At 43.9% G+C, this 18,337-nt stretch overlaps 2 protein-coding genes across 3 annotated transcripts in view; one reads left to right on the top strand and one right to left on the bottom strand.

Moving 5' to 3' along the window:
- Positions 1 to 5,931, top strand: part of Tex10 (testis expressed 10) — a 40,827-nt gene extending 34,896 nt beyond the window's left edge. For both annotated transcript variants that reach the window (XM_028770199.1, XM_028770200.1), the window contains exons 14-15: positions 3,756 to 3,966; positions 5,706 to 5,931. In XM_028770199.1, the coding sequence (XP_028626032.1) occupies positions 3,756 to 3,966; positions 5,706 to 5,819 (325 nt within the window). In that variant the 3' untranslated portion in view covers positions 5,820 to 5,931. The remainder of the gene's footprint in view (positions 1 to 3,755; positions 3,967 to 5,705) is intronic.
- Positions 4,829 to 18,337, bottom strand: part of Invs (inversin) — a 30,505-nt gene continuing 16,996 nt past the window's right edge. The window contains exons 7-11 of the mRNA XM_028770270.1: positions 15,547 to 15,551; positions 14,384 to 15,086; positions 10,657 to 10,886; positions 9,751 to 9,825; positions 4,829 to 7,189 (exon numbers count right to left, since the gene is read on the bottom strand). Coding sequence (XP_028626103.1) covers positions 7,086 to 7,189; positions 9,751 to 9,825; positions 10,657 to 10,886; positions 14,384 to 15,086; positions 15,547 to 15,551 — 1,117 coding nt within the window. The 3' untranslated portion in view covers positions 4,829 to 7,085. The remainder of the gene's footprint in view (positions 7,190 to 9,750; positions 9,826 to 10,656; positions 10,887 to 14,383; positions 15,087 to 15,546; positions 15,552 to 18,337) is intronic.

An 18,337-nucleotide genomic window follows, 5' to 3' on the forward strand; every position in this document is an offset into this window, starting at 1 on the left:
TGGATTAGATAGTTAATAATTCAAGTTTTCAGGGCCATAAGCTCTCTGCTCTTTACCATAGGTACTCAACACTACTGTATAATGTAAAAGCAATAGCAAATACGTAAGTGAATGTGGCTGTTTCCAGTAGTACATGGTTTACAAATATAGGCTGTGGTCTGGATTTGGCGTGCTTTGCAGTTCCTTTGATCTGTAGTATTCTGTTCTGTGACTGTGTCAGACTTTGCCCATTATACTATTTGTACTTAAGCTCATAGTTCTTTCCAGTGAAGACACATTTTTTTTTAAGATAGGTATTTTTACTGCAATACCATAAAACTAATGCATAGTGAATATAGATTTGATATAATCTAACGTTTTATAACATCTCCACATAGGACTTCATTTATAACTGCTACTTGTCATTTTTTATCATTTGAAATATAGGCCCTTATTTAAAAAAAAAAATCTGAAATTTCAAAGATCTTTAGAGCTTTTAAATAAGGAACATCTTTGGCTTTATTTGACTAGACTGGAGAAAACTGAGTGTGTGTAATAACTTGTTTTCCTTTTTAAAGCACCTCTTTGTTTTAGAAAGTCTCACTTTGTGACCTGGCTGTCCTGGAACTGGCTGTGTAGACCAGGCTGGCTTCAAACACAGAGATCTTTATTTCATAGATACGAGCTGAAAAGTCAGGCTTGATAAAGCCTGGGTCACAGTGTGCCACTGAGCCCTGGAGATGCTGTTCTTTCTTTTGTCTAGTTGGCTCTTGAATAATGAAAATCTGCTGCTGGCCTAGCCCTTGGTTTGTAGGTCTAAGTCCTTATGCTCTTTAAAGATCAATCTGTTGTAAGTCGGTGTGTGTTTTTCCATTGCTTGGGCTTAAATCTCTGCCTGAAGACTTGGGGTCTTGTTCTTCATTCTGGGAAGTCCTTTGTTATTTCTTCCGTTGTTCTTAGTTTTTCTAAGAATTCCATTTAAAGCATAGGGAGAGCTATTTATCCTTTATTGTCTCTAAACATCTTCCAGTCTGATTCTCTTTGAGTTAATCCTCCCATTGAGCATGAACTTGACCAAGTTTTGTTTGTTTGTTTGTTTGTTTGTTTGTTTTCTTTGGTTTGCTTCTGTTTTGGCACTTTGCCATTCTTGTTTGTGGTTTATTGATGTTGCTTTCAAGTTCTTGACAGTTCATCAAGAGTCTTTTCTGATGCAGAAAATTTTCTCTTCCATGGAGAGTAAGAGGGCTTCTGAAAACTGTCTTTCACAAGGCTGAGCAGATTCTGTGGCTTGGGTTGCATACCTTTTTTTAGTGTGTATTTTGCAAGAATTAATGGTGACCTCACTGTAAGATAGTGTCACATTTTCCTTTTCCTGATTTCTTACCTTGTATGTGAAGTACAGTTCAGATTACTTGCCTTTCATACCTAGGACCTTGAAGCCTTTGTTCCAACAGTGTTTAGTTACATGAAATCCACCTAAACAAGTTCAAAGTGAGAAGTCACGTGCTACAGATGTAGTCAGTGAGGACTGTTACAGAAGAGTGGGATGGAACTGAGACTGTCACCACTTAGTGGCATTTATGTAACTCATGTGTTTGTGGTGGTGCTGGTATAGACAGACCCTGTGCTGCTATGCTAGTTGTACAGAGTACAGCACAAGAAAGGAACATAACTGTAACCCCAGTACTGTGAGGCAAAGGCAAGATGACAGTGTGAGGCCAGCCTGACAGTGAGTTACAAGGCAGCAGAGGGACACTCAAACATTAAAACAAGATAAAAATGACACAACACAACAGTAGGTGCATCCTACTTGATGTCTTTATTGGCACAGCTTCCTATCTTGTGCTCACTGCATCTCTTGATAGTGTTATGGAGCTGTGCACTGTGGCATTCACATGGTGACATCATCTAACCTTTCTCAGAATGCATCCTCACTGTCAGATGACTCAAAAGCTAGGTATTTAAAAATCGTTTAGGAACAAAGCAACTTCCTGTTGTCTTTTTTACCTGAATTTTTATAGTCTTTATGCCTCTGCCTTATCAACTATTCAAGAGCCTGCTGACTTTTCTCTTTTCTCCTTGTACTTGGCTATTCAAGTCTGGTTCTGTGTCAGTACATGGGCTAGTTAAAGACCTTTACCTTGTTGGTCTAGAATGGATTCATTGTATACCTTACATGCAAGACCTTTAGGTGGAGTCCCAGGAGTTGATCATGCTCAAAAAGCTGAGATTTAGGGACTTAAGGCTGTTCACTCTAAGTACAGAAACTAAGACTAAGGTTGGAGCCTTCAGCAATCTCCGTTGTGCTCTGGCATAGCTCCAGGAGTTGACCTAAGCAGGGCAAGTGAGAGAATGAAGAATAAAGGTGCATTTAGAGAGAGCTAGGATTGGGTAGGCTAGATTCTCAGGTGGAGAAGCTGCACTACACTGGAAGCTCAGCATGCTTATTATATACTGTTTACTATATATAGGTAAACAGTTAGGTGGGCTTACTGCATACAGTGGAACAAAGAGATAGGCTTAGCTAAAAATGGTAGGTGTAGTAGTCTCTGTAAGGGGAAGGGGAATAGTCTTGAGCCCATAAACATCTTTGGGCCACAGGGGCAACTGTGGTTAACATTTTCTGAATACACTTTCGTGCTTTTGTTTGTTTCTTTGTTTGTTTTTTGTTTCGAGACAGGGTTTCTCTGTGTAGCCCGGGCTGTCCTGGAACTAACTCTGTAGACCAGGCTGGCCTCGAACTCAGAAATCCGCCTGCCTCTGCCTCCCAAATGCTGGGATTAAAGGCGTGCGCCACCACCGCCCGGATTTATAATTTTTTTTTTTTGTTATTTTTTAATTTTTATTTATTTTTTTTCTGAATACACTTTCATCATTTGCACTCTACACCTATGGAAGGCTTTGCCGTCTCTCCAAGCCTCACCTTGAGGAAAGCTTTGCCAATCAATCCTAACTTTATGGTTCCTGACATGGAATTCCCTTTGTCGACAACATATATTCACTCAGGACTTTACTTGTTCCCCGTAAGTCCCTGTACTTGCCCTCCAAATGGATATTGTGTCATTTAATTACACTCAGATCATATATACCATAAGCCTGTTTAGTGACATGGAGATGACCATTTATCATTTTATGACCCAGTGTTGGAGTAATGGTCCCATTATTGGCTACTTTCTAAAGTTTGTTTGGGTTCCTGGCAGACATGGTTTTCTTTCTGGAAATCAGTCTTTTAGTCCGTTCCTTTGTTTGGTGATACTGGCCAGACTCTGGATCCAGTCATAGGTTTGAAATCTATGGATTTCTGTTCTTTCTTGGGAGCAGTAGCCTTCAGGTGTCTTCTACATTGTATAGTAATTGAACAGTTTCTAGTGTTGTGGGTACATGTGTAAATCATTCTGTTTTCTGGCAAGCTCTATGCTATATATAAAATCACTGTTGCTTCCTGGAAAATGCTGTTTACTAGACTTGCTAGCAGTTAATTCTTAGTTGCTTTACTACTTATGGTTTGTTGTATTTAGTTTGGAGTTTGTTTTGTTTATTGAGGCAGGATCTCGGTTGTTTAGGCTAGCCTTGAACTTATTATGTAGCCTAAGCTGGGCTCAAAATCAATGCCACTTCTGTTCAGCTCCCAAATGTTGGAATTATAGACATTGAGCTGTACATCTGGCAAGAAACATTTGTATTTCTTGAAAGTCTATTTTAGTTTTGGGTAATATGGGAAGGGCATTTCTCTTGTGTTTTAGCTCACCAACTCCTTTTTCTTTCTATTACTATAGGGACAAGCTGTGGGAGGTTTGTGTCTCCATCCTGGCTCTCCTGCCTAGAGTCCTCAGGTTGATGCTGCAGAGTCTACGGGTGAACAGAGCTTCTCCTGAGGAGCTGCCTGTTGTAGGCCAGCTGCTTCGCCTGCTGCTTCAGCATGTGCCTCTTAGGTCACACATGCTGACAAATGCCATCATAGTGCAGCAGATTATCAAGAATATCACGGTAGGCATCATGGAACCCAGTACTTTGTCCTTTTTGTTAGAGGGAGGGCCAAGAACTACTTCTGAGAGAATTTCTTGTGTACCAACTGACTGTCCATGATTCAGAACCAGTCTTTTAAGAATACGGTCTTAAAATACTCAAGAAGAAGGTGGCACCAGGAGTTCAGTTGGTGTAAATGTTGCGGCTCTGAGGGAACACCTCTGGGAGCCAAGGAATACCACAAAGTCACACCATATAACAAACCTCATCCGAGATTCATTGGAAAGACCTAAGAGTGGCTGCCTCTGCTCTGGAGAGAGCAGCAAAAACTAAAGCAGGATGCAAGCTTTATATAGGGGGCGTGGAGGAGTGTGCCAGGGTGGCCTGGGATTGAGGCTTGATCTTGGGCTCTTTTTTTATTTGTTTGTTTTTTGTTTTGTTGTTTTTGTTTTGTTTTCAGGGCAGGGCCTGGCCACTCTATCCTTCAGGGGTTGGAAGGCTATTAGAGAAGTTGTGGGGAGGGGCAGTAGCTGCTCGTCCACCTCAAGGGTCTTACTGTTGGAGAGTTAGGCAGTAAAGACATTGTGAGACAGGTTTTTTTGCGTGATAGTGATGGCGACTCTTTTTCACTTCTGTAGTTAAGCTTATTTTTCTGTCTGTTAAAATAGGATTAATGCAGGTTTTGGTGACTGTTAAATGAGAATATTCAAGTAATCTGATTAGTTTCCCTGATATAGTACAACCTAATTGTTTTGGTATCAGCCTACCTCAACAAAAGAGAAAGAAGATTGATAGCTGGCCCTATAGAATTAATCTATTGATATTAGTGTAAAGATCATGAAAACTGATGCCAAGTGGAAGGAATAAAGGCATAAGGAATGGATGGTGGTTGTCCATAATTATTTTTATTAGTCTCCAGCATGTCCAGGAGGGAGCAGTTCTGCAAAGAACTTAAGGCCACATACTGTTTCTCTTGTCACATTAACCAAATAACAGATCCAACTTAAAAGAAGGACTTACTGTATTTGACAGTTTGAGAGGGCACTCTGTTATCATGGAGTAAGCACTGTGGCTGGGATACATCTGTGGCAGTGGGTATTTGCTGGGTGGATTTACATCTCAGTAGGTCAGGAAGTAGAGAGCCTAGGCCAGAAGTAGGCTGTGTCCAAAGAACCTTCCAAAACATTAACACTCACTGGGGACTAATTATTCAAATACCTAAGCCTTTAGGGCCCATTTCATAATTTCAAAATTTCTTAGATGGCTATAGTAACTCCCAACAGTTGGTTGGTTTGTTTTGTATTTTAAGATTTCTTCTAGTTTATAGAAGAAGAGGATTTTTTTTTTAATTTTTATTTCTTTACTTAGTCACTTTTTACTTTCTGCTTACTGCCCCATCTCTCTGTCATGCCCTGCCACAATTTCTCCCCCTTCACCTTCTCTGAGGGCCCCTTGGGTATCCTCCTACCCTGGCACTTCAAGCTTCTTCGAGGCTAGACTCGTCCACTCCTGCTGAGGCCAAACAAGGCAGTCCAGCTAGAACATATCTTACGAATAGGCAACAGTTTTTGAGACAGCCCCTGTTCCAATTCTTCAGGACCCACATGAAGACCAAGCTGCACATCTGCTACATATGTTCAGGGAGGCCTACGTCCAGCCCGTGTGTGTACTCCAGCTGGTGGTTAGGGAAAGATACTTTTCTGGAGGCCATGAAAAATGTCAGGTTCTCAAACTAAAGTGCCTTTTGTTTTTCTCTGCAGACTCTGAAGAGTGGCAATGTTCAGGAGCAGTGGCTTACAGACTTACATTACTGCTTCAGCGTGTACATCAGTGGCCATCCCCAAGGGCCTAGTATATTGAATGCATTGTATTAAAGAAGCACCATGGTACCTCCTGTTTGAAATTAATTGTTCATGCACATTCATTTTATTTTGAAGAAAGACTGATGTAACAGATGTTTGCCATTAAACCTCAAGTTTTAAAGCAGTTAGTTGTTCATGAGCTTCCTTCATACAGAAGTGGGAAAATAAGGTGTAAGAGTTCTTAGTGGTCTCACAGTGTTTGCCTGGACTAACACACGATACAAGGACAGGCAATAGAACATTTTGACTTTCATAAGAGCTAAATGTTTACAACGCATAGAGTGAGCTATGGTGCCTTCATTTGCTTACCAGTGAAACTTTGTGATCCCATCTACATAAACCTGTCTTCATAATTTTGAATATAATTTACTAAACCAAAAGTCTAGGTAATTAAATAAACACCTGCTTCCCGTCCTTTAGTGTTATCACAGGAATGACCTGATGTCATCTTTGCCTCTGTAAAAGCCCATAATCACTAGACTTTATTTAAGCCAAGTATTCTTAGCTAGAATGTGGGTTCCTTTCACAAGAGAAATTGCATTTGGGGAATACTACATATTTCTGCAAGTTGTTCAGAAGATGCAAAGGGGAAGAGAAGAAGCCTGAGTTGGTTGGCGAATTCTGCTGTAAATAAACCCTGTCCTGCTGACTTGGTACTGTGGTATCATTGGTGCCATTCAGCTTTAGTCTTTTCTGGGCCAATTTGGAAACTGAAAACTAAGGAAGCCACAGAGTGTACGTCTTAGTTCCACTTTAGTACAATGGGTAGTTTCTAAATGCATATACTAAGCCATGATTGTGATCTAAAATTTAAAATGTCTCTTGAGATGTTTGTCATCACAGTATGTTCCAGGGAAGTAAAAAGAGTTGAGGGTGGCTGCTGCAGCCCAGGTTTTCTATCTCATTTAAGCAGGTTCTCTATCGTGAAAAACCTAGGCCTGTGCCAGTTAGCTGTTAGAAATCCCAGCCCAGCAGCTCCTTTAGTGCAGGTGTTGTTACTTGCACTGAGTATGGGAGTTCTCATCTCCAGCCATGTTGGCTGAGGTGAAGCACACAGCTAGGCAATCCATCCGAGCTTTGTGCTCTGGTCCTTTTAGGGCATGCTGAGAGGAATAAAAAGGTAACGCTGAGTAGCAGTTCCCAGGAGAAACCATTTGAACATTGTCTTTGACCACATATGGTGGGTAATAAGGCTTTAGGTACAGATAGTAAAGCTTTCTCATGAGTAAGAGTTTACAGAGAGCAGAATTCCACACTGGTTCTGATCTTCCTCCAGAGTCAAAGCTTTGGCTTGTTTTTTGGTTGACTGGCTGGTTGCAGGTTGTAAGAAAACTTCTTTGATCTTCCACTGTTGTCAAGATGTATAGACTGCAAACTGCTCACTGTTAAAAGCAAATGGATATTTATATTACTGATCTGAATGGCAGAGAGGAGTTGCTTGTGGTAAGATAAAAGGATTTGGGATGGGGCTATCCCTGGTGCCAAGGAAAGAAGTGATGAGCCAGGTTCCTAGATAAAGATGACCAGTTCTTTCTCACCTCACTGATAGACACCTCTTTAAAGCAAGAACTGGACTTCGAGGGGCTCTAGGTGGACTCTAGATCTTGAGTGGGTGGAAATGGTAAGACAGCATCCTTCTCTGCATGCCTTTCACATGGAACACATGATTTAGACACGTCTTAGAGTTCTTTTGCCACCACAACAAAAAGGTTTTAGGGATGACAGGAGTCTTTGAGGGGAGGGAAGTGTTTATTTTTATTTTTTTGGTTTGGTTTTAGTTTTATTGGAGGGTGCTTTTTAATTGTATTTATTTATTTATTTATTTATTTGAGAATCTCTCTGTAGCCTAAATTTATTTATTTCTTTATTTGGGAATCTCTGTATCCTAATCTCCTGATAGTTGGGATTACAGGCACTATGCCTGCATGCCAAAATAGGTTTCTTGAGGCCTGTGACCTTAGAATAACACTTTTAGGGTGTAACAGAAAACATTAGTTTCATACATAATAACAAATGACAGGCCACAAAAATGGCGGGGAAACCTGAAGTCTGCTGTATTTATTACTGACAGATAGTAATGTGGAAGGTAAAGTATGCAATGTGGACATTTTGGGCTAAGGAGCACACCTTAATTTCCCCTGATTTTAAATTACTGCTTTTGGATCTTGGACACTGTAACTGTGTCTTGAAATAAGTTGTCATCTGCATTCCCCTCTAGGTGGAGGTATATATTGAGTTCCTACAGAGGTGCCATTACCAGTAGCCACATGAGCCATGGTCATTCCTCTTGCTAGTGGGGAGCTTGTCATTTTAAAGAGATGGACACAGGTGGCCATGTGTCAGTAAAGAGCTAGGTTGAAATCCTGTGCATGATGGTATGGGTGTAGAAGATTACAGAAGGCAGAGATTGCTTATTTGGGTCCCATGCATACAAAGCAGTAGTCCAGGGAGGCTGTATCTTGGAATTTCCATCATTTTCTGGCTTTCTATGTGCAAAGCCTTAGGAGGGCACTTCCTCAAATTGGAACAGGAACATGTACTCTGTGCAAAGCAATTTTTAAAGAATTGAAAAGCCTGCTGAGCAAAATCAGAAAACCCTTAGCCCTACTGAATTCCTAAATAAAAAAGCAAACTAATAATTCAGTCAAGTTAATGCTTTCCTTTGTGGTTCAATCATCTGATTCCATGTTTTAGCACCTGTGTATGTTCAGTTCATTGAAATGACTTATAGACATGTTTTTCTTTAACACGTATAAGCCCAGTTAAACTTAAGCATCTATCCAACTGGCTTTTTTAAATGCTTTGTGCTTACTTTGGGTGTGGTTGGACCTAACTAACCTGTATTCCCTTAAATTTGGGGCTACACAAAGATTCCATTTTATTTTATTTCAAATAGGTCAGAAATTTATAGGACAAGTTGCTTATTATATGAAGTTTTAAAAAAGTATTGTATGTACTTACATTAAGTTTAATACTGAATGCGTTTCAAGTCTCTTTCTAAAAACCTCTATGCTGCTAAACATCTTCATTTTTAAGGATTGCTGGTAAATCTGGATTTGAGAGGAGAATGATCTGATTACCTGCTTTGTATTTAATTATATCTAAATGCCATATATCTTGTAATATGTGACAGTTCTGCTTTTGACATATTTCTCGAGTCCAGTGTAAGGACAGTCTTACCACATCTGTGGCCCTTGATTCCTTTGAAAGTTTCTGACCACCCCACCTGCTACTTCGTGATCAACCTGCCTTGTGTTACATGAATTAGCCAACTCTTATTAAAGATTTTGCAGTAATTACTTTGCTTTTCTCCACCAAAACCTAAATGAATGCTAAAGTTCATGCTGACAGTCATTGTTCACCTTCCAGCTGCTCTCTGTTTCTGCAGGATGGCCCTGGAGAGCAGGGAGGGTGGGGGAGGGTGTTGCCATAGCCACCTGTGAAGATAGGCCAGACCTGGCATTAGCTGCTGACAGCCCTGAACTTATCACCCACTCTTAATGCTGGCGTGAAGGAAGAGGTCCTGAGTAAAACTCACATATGTTGTGAGGGAAAAGACATTCCCTGTGCTGCTCCTGTGGGTGCAATTGTGCTAGAGTCTGAGCAGAATATGCTTTAATGTTTGTGGTGGTCTTCTATCTATGGTAAGAGGAGATTATTAAAAACGTGACAAAGATTCCAATATATTCCTTTGAAGAAAGATATTTACGTGAAGACTATAAAGGGATCAATAATAAATGGTTGTCATTTATTGATTCTACTGGAGGTAATATTAATCAATTTTTAGTTGTGAAAAGCATTAGTGTCTTAAAGATGTTAATGGCAGTAACCCATGAAAAGGGGGTAAAAAAGATATAACCTGAAGACAAAGGATCATGGGAAAATTCATCCCATGTCCCATGCTGACTCCCCATCTACTCTCCCACTGTAGTGGCTTCCTTACCTGAATTGAGATGAAGCACAGGAGGGACTTTTAAAGATTTGATGGGATGATGTACTTTCCCTTCTTGAGAACAACCTGCAATCAACCAACAGATAGTCACCTATCTGATGAATGGCTGCCAAGACCTGACCCGGTTCTCAGTTCTTATTGAGGTGAGGGCTTGCAGGCGTCTGCCAAGATAAATTAGGCATGGCATGGAAATGGTGGTTTTTTTTTTTCTGTTATCTGAAAAGTTTGGGACCAGAAATGCTTCAAATTTTGGAAAGGTTTTGCTATTACTTTTGTGGTTGGTTTATTTGGTTTGGGTATATTTACATGAACCTTACTGGCTAACCATCCCTAATCCAAAAGTCCAAAAGCTGAAATTATTCAGAATTGGGAACTTAAGTGATTGAAGACATGGTAGGTTGAAATGCTGTCAAACTTCCAGGGACAGGGATGTTCCTAAAGGGACCTGGGCTCTGTGTTTGAGGAGACTATGCAAGGGTACCTGACTGCTAATTTATCTTGATGGCCTTTTTCAGGGCTAGAAATACTTCAGTTTACAACAGCTCATCTGTTAAACAGTGACTTGAGTTGTAGACACTTGCATAGGTGAGCAACACTATGCTATCTAAGCACACAAACAGCCAAAGTGACATAGGTTCTGAGGATCCAGGAGGTGGGTAATGTGAGGGGAGGGCCCAAGCAGAAGTCTGAGAGATTTAAGTGGTGAAGCTTTCAGTCTTCGGACCTAGAAGAGGAGCTCTTAGCATTAAAGACTTGTAAAAAGTCTATTGGTACTTGCAAGTAAAATATCTTCTAGTATCTGGATGGAGGGCTATCCAGTTACGTCTTATTGCAGATTGTGGCATGACACTCAGGATCCCAAGGTGTTCGTTACAAAGTGCCCAGAAGAATACTTACCGTAGATCTGCCTGAGCACTGAGTGCCTGGCAGACTTTGTGGCCGACATGCCTTTGGATGGGCTCTTCGATGTTCTGCTTACTGAGATGGACTTTGGGAACTTGAGTTCCAGTTCTTTCCTCCAAACCTGGAGGAGCAGGGCTATGCACACTTGGGTACATCTGAGCACATCTTTGGCTCCAAGCTGCTTCAAATGCAGAAGCCGAGACAGGTGCTTCCTGAGCTGGTAGCTGGTGGGGTCACAGAGGACAGGCTTTAAGACGCTGCAATGCCGACAGCTACAGGAATTACTTAATGGGAGGCAAGCTTAGGGTTAGCAAGCTCCCATCCCCATTTCAACATTCATGTTGGATACTGAGAGACTGGAACTGGGTAAGTCCTGACCCTCCAGCAGCCACAGGCATGTGAGACAGGCTGAGGGGCAAAGCAGTACCTGTGTTGCGTGAGCTGTCATGCAAGAGCCAGAGGATGGATGTTTGGGAAGCTTTCCATGGCTGCTTGGCACTCCACTGGGTTTTAAAGAGGGAGTAGGTGCTGCCTAGCAGAGAAAGGTCTTCTAGACAGGAGTGATGGAGCATTTGTGCCTAAGAGATGTGGTCAAGCACCACGACTTTGGTTGGGGAAAGGAGGTGAAGCTGAACTGCACTGTAAGGAGCCGCCAACATTATTAATCACGCTACATCCCAGGCAGGCACCGTCCGAAGGCTTGAGTCCTGTAGGGGAAACCTTAGGACATTCATAAAGACTGAGCATCCTAAGGTGAGAGCAAACCCTGGGGTTCTGACTTAGCACTGCTGACCGGTCTGCTCTGCCCATGGTGAGTGCACATGGAAGGTTTTAGGAGAGTGGCAGAGTTTACTATGATGGCCCTGTTGGGAAGTGGAGCCTGTGTCATGAATGGTGGCAATGTTAACATTTGGTGTATGTGTGGGGTCTAGACCATAGACCTGTCACGAACCATTTAACAGAGAGCACCATTAGTGTTCATCTCTATCTATGTTACTGTGACTTACAGGAGAGCAGCCAGCCCCATTCCTGTGTGACAGTGCACCAGAGACAGGAACCTTCCCAAGTCTTCCAAAACCAAAGAAAAACAAAATACCTCCCTTCTGGGCTTGGTGTAGGCCCTCCCTGCTTCCTTAGAGGCCAACTTCATGATTCTTCCCACCGAGTAATTAACTATAGTGTCTCTTGACCGGGTGGCACCACCTTTCTGACAAATCAGTTTCTTTTGGTTGAAATGCCAAGAATCTTCGCTATTCTCTGCTCCAAGTCACCGGGAAGCCCAGGCATTGGCTGGTGCTGTGGGAGCTTCAGCTTTCAGCCTGCATTGAGCACGTGGGGACATGGATGGGCGGGTGGAGCATAATGATCCCCAGGCAGAGGAACAGTCGCCGGCTAACATTTTCTTTCTTTCTTTCTTTCTTTCTTTCTTTCTTTCTTTCTTTCTTTCTTTCTTTCTTTCTTCCTTCCTTCCTTCCTTCCTTCCTTCCTTCCTTCCTTCCTTCCTTCCTTCTCTCTCTCTCTCTCTCTCTCTCTCTCTCTCTCTCTCTCTCTCTCTTTCTTTCTTTCTTTTTTAAATGATGGACACTCTTTTTTTTGTTTTTGTTTTGTTTTTTGTTTTTTTCGAGACAGAGACAGGGTTTCTCTGTGTAGCCCTGGCTGTCCTGGAACTCACTTTGTAGACCAGGATGGCCTCAAACTCAGAAATCCACTTGCCTCTGCCTCCAAAGTGCTGGGATTAAAGGCATGCACCACCACCACCCAGCTCCCAGCTCCCATTTTCAAGAACATACCCCTGCTTGGCGTTAACGCTGTTCTCTTTTAACCACAAAAATAGTCCTTTTAAACCACAGGCTGTAGGTTCTTCCTACTGTCTAGCCTGTTGCTAATTTATATCAGTAAATGCCAGAGAAATGCTGGTAAGAGTTGGCTCTGTGTGTTGTTAAAAATCAAGCAATTTTACACAGCTGTTTTCCAACTTAGCTTGTCCACTATTCGGTTTTAACGTTTAACACAGTCAAGTTTAAAGCAGGCTTGGGGGCTGGGAGCTGGCTCAGCAGGTAAAGCACTCGCCACTAGAGCATGAGGACTGCAGTTTGGATCTCCTGCACCCGTGTAAATGCCGGGGCGTCATGCAGCCCCCACACACTCCGATGGCAGGGATGGCAGGGATGGCAAGCTGGCTAGCTCTGAATTCAGTTGAGAGTCCCTGTTCAGCGAGCAAAGTGGATATGGTGGAGGAAGGACCATTTCCTCCCCATCTATATAAGATACTCTAAAACACAGGTGAATTAAAATCACAACCCCAAGACTCATTTTTTCTGGGCCTAAGCCTCTCTTTTCTTGTGTCTTCTAGCTGGACATGTTCTCCATATAAAGATAGCCTGCGTTTCACAAGTACAGGAGTGCCAAGGCCTCTCCCCTTAGCCCTTCAGTGTCCCTTACGGTTGGTGCAGGACACTGCTCAAGGACAGTGCTTTGGGCTTCAGTTGGTAAGTAGAGAATAGTTGAAACAGAATCCTTCAGTGTGCTTTCCCATTGGCTCTTGAGAGTTATGTCCCACCCCAGGTCTTCACAACAGTGCAGCCCAAGAGGCCCTGCGTAATCACCTGCACAGGTCGGCGTGCGCTGTGAGGCACTGTTCTTGAAGGAATGACTTTGGGCTCATTTACTCTGGACACTTAGTGACAGGACCTGTCAACCTCTGACTCTTCAAAGGAGTCTGAGAGCAGACGGTCTGAGAAGAGACCTTTGGGCTAGAGAGCAGCTGTGGGGCCTGACAGGGTAAGCCCGATGTTTTCAGCCAAGATGCTTAAAGCAAAGCTACCCTGGCTGGTGGCCAGTGTGTATGCCGGCATGGTTTCCCAAGTGGAGAGACAGTGGCTGTTCCCATCTGTGGCTTGGCAGGGGGTCACTACCTTAAAGTCAGTACTGGCACCTTCTGCCCGGAATGTTGCTAAGCTGATGGATCTCCTTGTGCCTTGGTTTCCTCATTTGTGGGATGGGGTGAGGAGAGACCTTCCTCATGGTATTGTGAGGACTTGTCCTGATAAATGCAGACTGCTGTTGACAGTGGCTGTGACAATAGCAGCTGCTGTAAAAGTACTGCCTGGTGTGTGAGTACCACCCAGGCTTCCCTTCTCTACTCCAACAGGAGCACAGGGCACCTTTACTACTGCCATTAGCGTGACTGCACAAACACACTGGTAATGGAAGGAAAGGCCCTAAGACATGGGTCCAAGGGTCAAGTGCTACTACCACAGGCGTAGCCATTTTCCGAGTGTCTAAGAACATAGGACTCCTGATCCTTGACCTGACAGCCTCCTTGGGGTGGCTAGAACCACTTGAACAGACGGGAACAGACAGGAACAGACATAAGCAGCCTACCATAAACATTAGGTGCAAGGGTTGATAAGTCCCTCCTCCTAACTGGGAAAACTGAGGGTCAAGGGAGGTGCAGAGATTTGTCTAAATCAGGTAGTTGTCAAAGCTGCAGTGGGAAACTGGGAGGTGTGATTGCAAACCAGGGCTTTACTGCTCTGTCCTGGTCACTTTCCGGTACAGAACACTTGCATTTTACTTACACCCTGGAAAGTTCTGGGAGGGAGAGGTATGCATGGCACGGCAAGCCAGAACTCACTGTCCTGAGCTCACTGGGACACCAGATAGCACAGGGTGTCACAGTAGCAGAAACATGGCAGATCGTAGCCCCCTGCCCTCCTACCTTCGCCAAGCTCGCTGGATGACTGCCGCTGCCTTGTTTTTTCTTCGAAACAGCTCTTTCCTGCTTCGTTCCCTCTGGATTATCAGCAGGCGCTGCTCTACAGGAAGAAGGTGAATGTTCACACTCTGTCCAGGCGGGGGGCCACAAGCCATGTCGTTCTCTGGAGATGTACAGATGGCCTCATAAAGCTTCTTGCGTCCTGACCTCGACTCTTCTGTGCTGAGTGGCAAATCTGAGGAGACCCCTCCTATAAGCTTGTCCTGGGTCAACTTGTTTCTTGGTGTGTGATGGTGGAGAGAACTCTGATCAGCACAGGTAACGTCCCCCTTGGCACTGCCAGGTCGGCTAGACCCAGCTGGGGAGCACCTGTCTCTGAGCTGATGGGTGCGTCTTTTCTGGGAAGCACATCTGGGCCTGGGTGCCCTGTCCTGTCTCTTGCTGGGCTTCCTGGGGCGGTCCTGCTGGGAAGAAGCACTTGCAGCTGCAGGGCTGGAGTCCTCTCCTTTCTCAGCAGGACAGGCTGACCCAGTGGACAAGGGTAGCCTGGCTCTGCTTGGTCCCTCCTCACACTTCGGGTGTTTGCCATTGGTCTCGCCTCTGCACTTCTCCACAGAGGATGTTCCCTGGTGCCTGTAGCTGTCACCTTCACAGGATCTGGAATGCACACAGGCAGAGGGGCCTCTGCAGTGCTCCCTGGGTGTTTCTTGGGTAGACAAGGAAAAAGAATAGCAGTCAATGTATGAAACTCCCAGGTGAGGACAGTTCTGTTCATTTATTCACATGAGAGATGCAGACATGTCCATTAGCATCACAGTAACCATGGCAATGTGATCAGAACAACACTCATCTTTTCTTTCTAAACATGATTGTTAGGCAGCCTGAAAGCATTCTGTCACTCCCTAGAATAACAGGATCATCTTTTTAGAGGCAACCTCTTGCCTTCCAGGAAATAAAAAATGAAAGGCAGAAGGACATGGGTGTACACTGAATCTACCACTGTCCAGTAGTGGAGCAGGGAAGGGGTGGTATTATTGTATGCTTGGCTGTGCTAAAACAAAGCCTTGTAGGCAGAATGTTAACAGGAGTGAAGACCCTGTAAGAAGGCAGAGTTCCAGAAAGGCTCTACCTGTCGGAAGTAATAATCCACATTAAAGGGTGCTCACCAGCACTAGGGGATGAAGAAGATGTGTCTCACTCAACCTAGACTCCAAATGGGTCAAGTCTCTCTTATGAATTTGAAACCAGTCTTGTATTCTATGTGGGTTTGGGGTGTATTTCTTAACCATATGAGACATTAATGTACAAACTGGTCTTAGGATGAGTTATCCCAGGATGTCCCACAAAGGCATATGCAATATTGCTTTTGTGTGACCTGTCCTCAACTAAACGTACATATACAGAGGATGTCTTCTGAGGATGCTATCATAGTCAAAAATGATAAAGTACACAGGGAGCAGTCTGCCTTGAACAATAATTGTTGTACACGTGGCAGGATTATTTCTATTGGAAGTTGGGTAATCATACATGAGCTTAAAATACGCAAAAAGGTATGTTTGAAAAAAATGAATGTGACACATAAAACAGGAAGCATATTCTCAATGAAAATGGCACTGGTATGAGCATCAGGAAGGAACTTCTGCTTTTGAAAAGGCAGAGTTGACACATGCTCCACTGAGGATGGAATTCAGAACAAATGATAGCATCCATAGGACATGTTGAGCTAACCAGGCAGAAATAAAAACAACCAAGATCCAGGAGTCTCTTGTGAGCAGAGTGATGAAGAAGGCCCTTGAGGGTCACAGATCCCAAGGCCTGGAGATCAGTCTTTCAGCCTAGAACCTGCTAAGAGGTGTTCTTTGGGATTGGAACCCTGGACAGCCATGTCCACGGAGACAAAGGAGACTAGCAGCAGCCTGACACATGCAGCATCTGAGCTCTGGGGACGGGATCACAGACATCTTGAAGTGCTAGTTCTCACACTGTCAGGCTTTAGTATCAGCTTAGGTTTCAAGTTACTTCCATAGCTTTTTATACCAGTGTTCAGTTCTCAGCCAGAAATTTATAGGCTCATGAGTTCAGTCAGCAGAGCAAGTGAGAACAAGTATATACATATACAGAGATATATGAGGTTACATATTATAAATGTCATGTATCATTTGCATGAGAATATATTGTAATGGTTTGAATGAGAATGGCTTCCATATGCTCAAATATTTGAACACTTGGTCTCCAGTTTGGGAAAAGTTAGGAGGTGTGGCCTTGTTGGAGAAGGCATGTCACTGAGAAAGGGCTTGGAGCTCTCAAAAGACCACCCCATTCCCAGTTAGCTCTCTCTGCTCTGACCCCATGCCTGCCTGCCTGCTGTCATGCTCCCATCACGATGGCCATGGACTAACTGTCTGAAACTGTAAGCCTCAGTAAACTGTTGTTTAAGTTGCCTTGGTGATGGAGTCTATTCATAGAGTGTCACAGCACTGGGTCTAGTAGCAATGTGATTAAAGGACAAAATAAATGCTCATCAGAAACTGCGGAAGTCCAGGGCCAGAGGCCACCATCATAACTATGTCCAGTCCACAGCATACCTGCCTAGCTTGGCAGTATCGTTATGGCCGAGTACTTTAGAAAAAGGCTGGCGTGCACTGCCGTATCCCGTGTGTTTACTCCGAGTCTGCAGAGGAGCACATCAGCAGAGCTGCACTGTGCACCTGAGGCTCCTGGGTAATCAGTGTGTGCTCATAGCTGGAGGAGAGAGTACGGTGATGCTCCAGAGTCTCCCAAATGAACTCGTGACTGACGGAGTGACCTGAGCAGAAGCTCATCTGTTAGAGCATGCACCCAGTAAGGACTTTCTGGTTTAGGGCTGGACACTGGTGTCTTACTTCAGGATCTCCAGCCCGATAGTTCTCCCAACTACGTATTGGGTTATTTTGTATTTCAGACACCCTGGGAGGTACTGACAGTTCCTGTGTGAGAGGATGTGCTGGGGTGAGGGTGGGGCGAACCCCCACTGGGTATTGACATTGCACAAGCTTGTGCACTGTGACTATGGAGTCACATCCACTCAGAGGAGAAGTTGAACTGTCACTTTCTTAAATCTTGCCTCAAGACCAGAATGCAGCAGAAGTGATGTGAATGTTCTGGAGTGTGCACTTTCAGGCCATACGACTTCTGCCTTTTCTTTGAACACTAATGAAGATGAATATACGTGGGAATGACAGACCATACAGAAGAGATCTGAGGCCCCTCATTCATCTGCAGCACTGGCCGGACATATGAAGGAGGCCGTTTTGGTTTTCTGCCGAGTCGACCCTGCCTTTAGCACCTAGTGAGTGAGCCCAGGTGACCCTCAGCATTTCAAGAAACAGTATATTGCTCTTTTAAGCCACTTGGTTGTGGGGTAGACAAACAATAACCAACATAGAAATGGAACCCTCAGAAAGGTGCTGCCCTAACAGAGGCCCTTGACATCCACTTGGGACTGGCTGAGCATAAGCTGCTAGGGCAACAACGAGGCTGGAAGAGCAGGACAAACTGTCGCTGGGGTCTGGAGAAGGGTAAACCTTGTAATTCAGGGCACAACGACTGGGAGCACAGACCCTACACAGTGAACCTGGAGATGCTGCTCAGGTAGTCTCCTGATGGAAGGAAGAAGCACTGGCTGCCTTTAAAGCCGCCAGTGTGTTTTGGGATTGACCTCCTCAGGTCCTCAGGCTTGAAGGCAAGACTTAGAAAGGTTTAGTAGCTCTGGCTTGCTTCTCTGTTACACTAAGTAATTGCTGTTGGCTGGTTTGGATTCCTTCTTTTCTGCTCAGCTTCACTAAGAGCATCGGGAGAATTTATAATATGTCTTTATCTTCTGTCAGTTCATCTACATATATAGTGGAAGGAAAAAGAGATCCCTACAAAATATCCTCTCACCTCCACATGTGCACCAACACACACGCACACGCACAC

Source organism: Grammomys surdaster, unplaced genomic scaffold, assembly GCF_004785775.1.
Source record: "Grammomys surdaster isolate TR1022 unplaced genomic scaffold, NIH_TR_1.0 199, whole genome shotgun sequence".
NCBI classification, from domain to species: Eukaryota; Metazoa; Chordata; class Mammalia; order Rodentia; family Muridae; genus Grammomys; species Grammomys surdaster.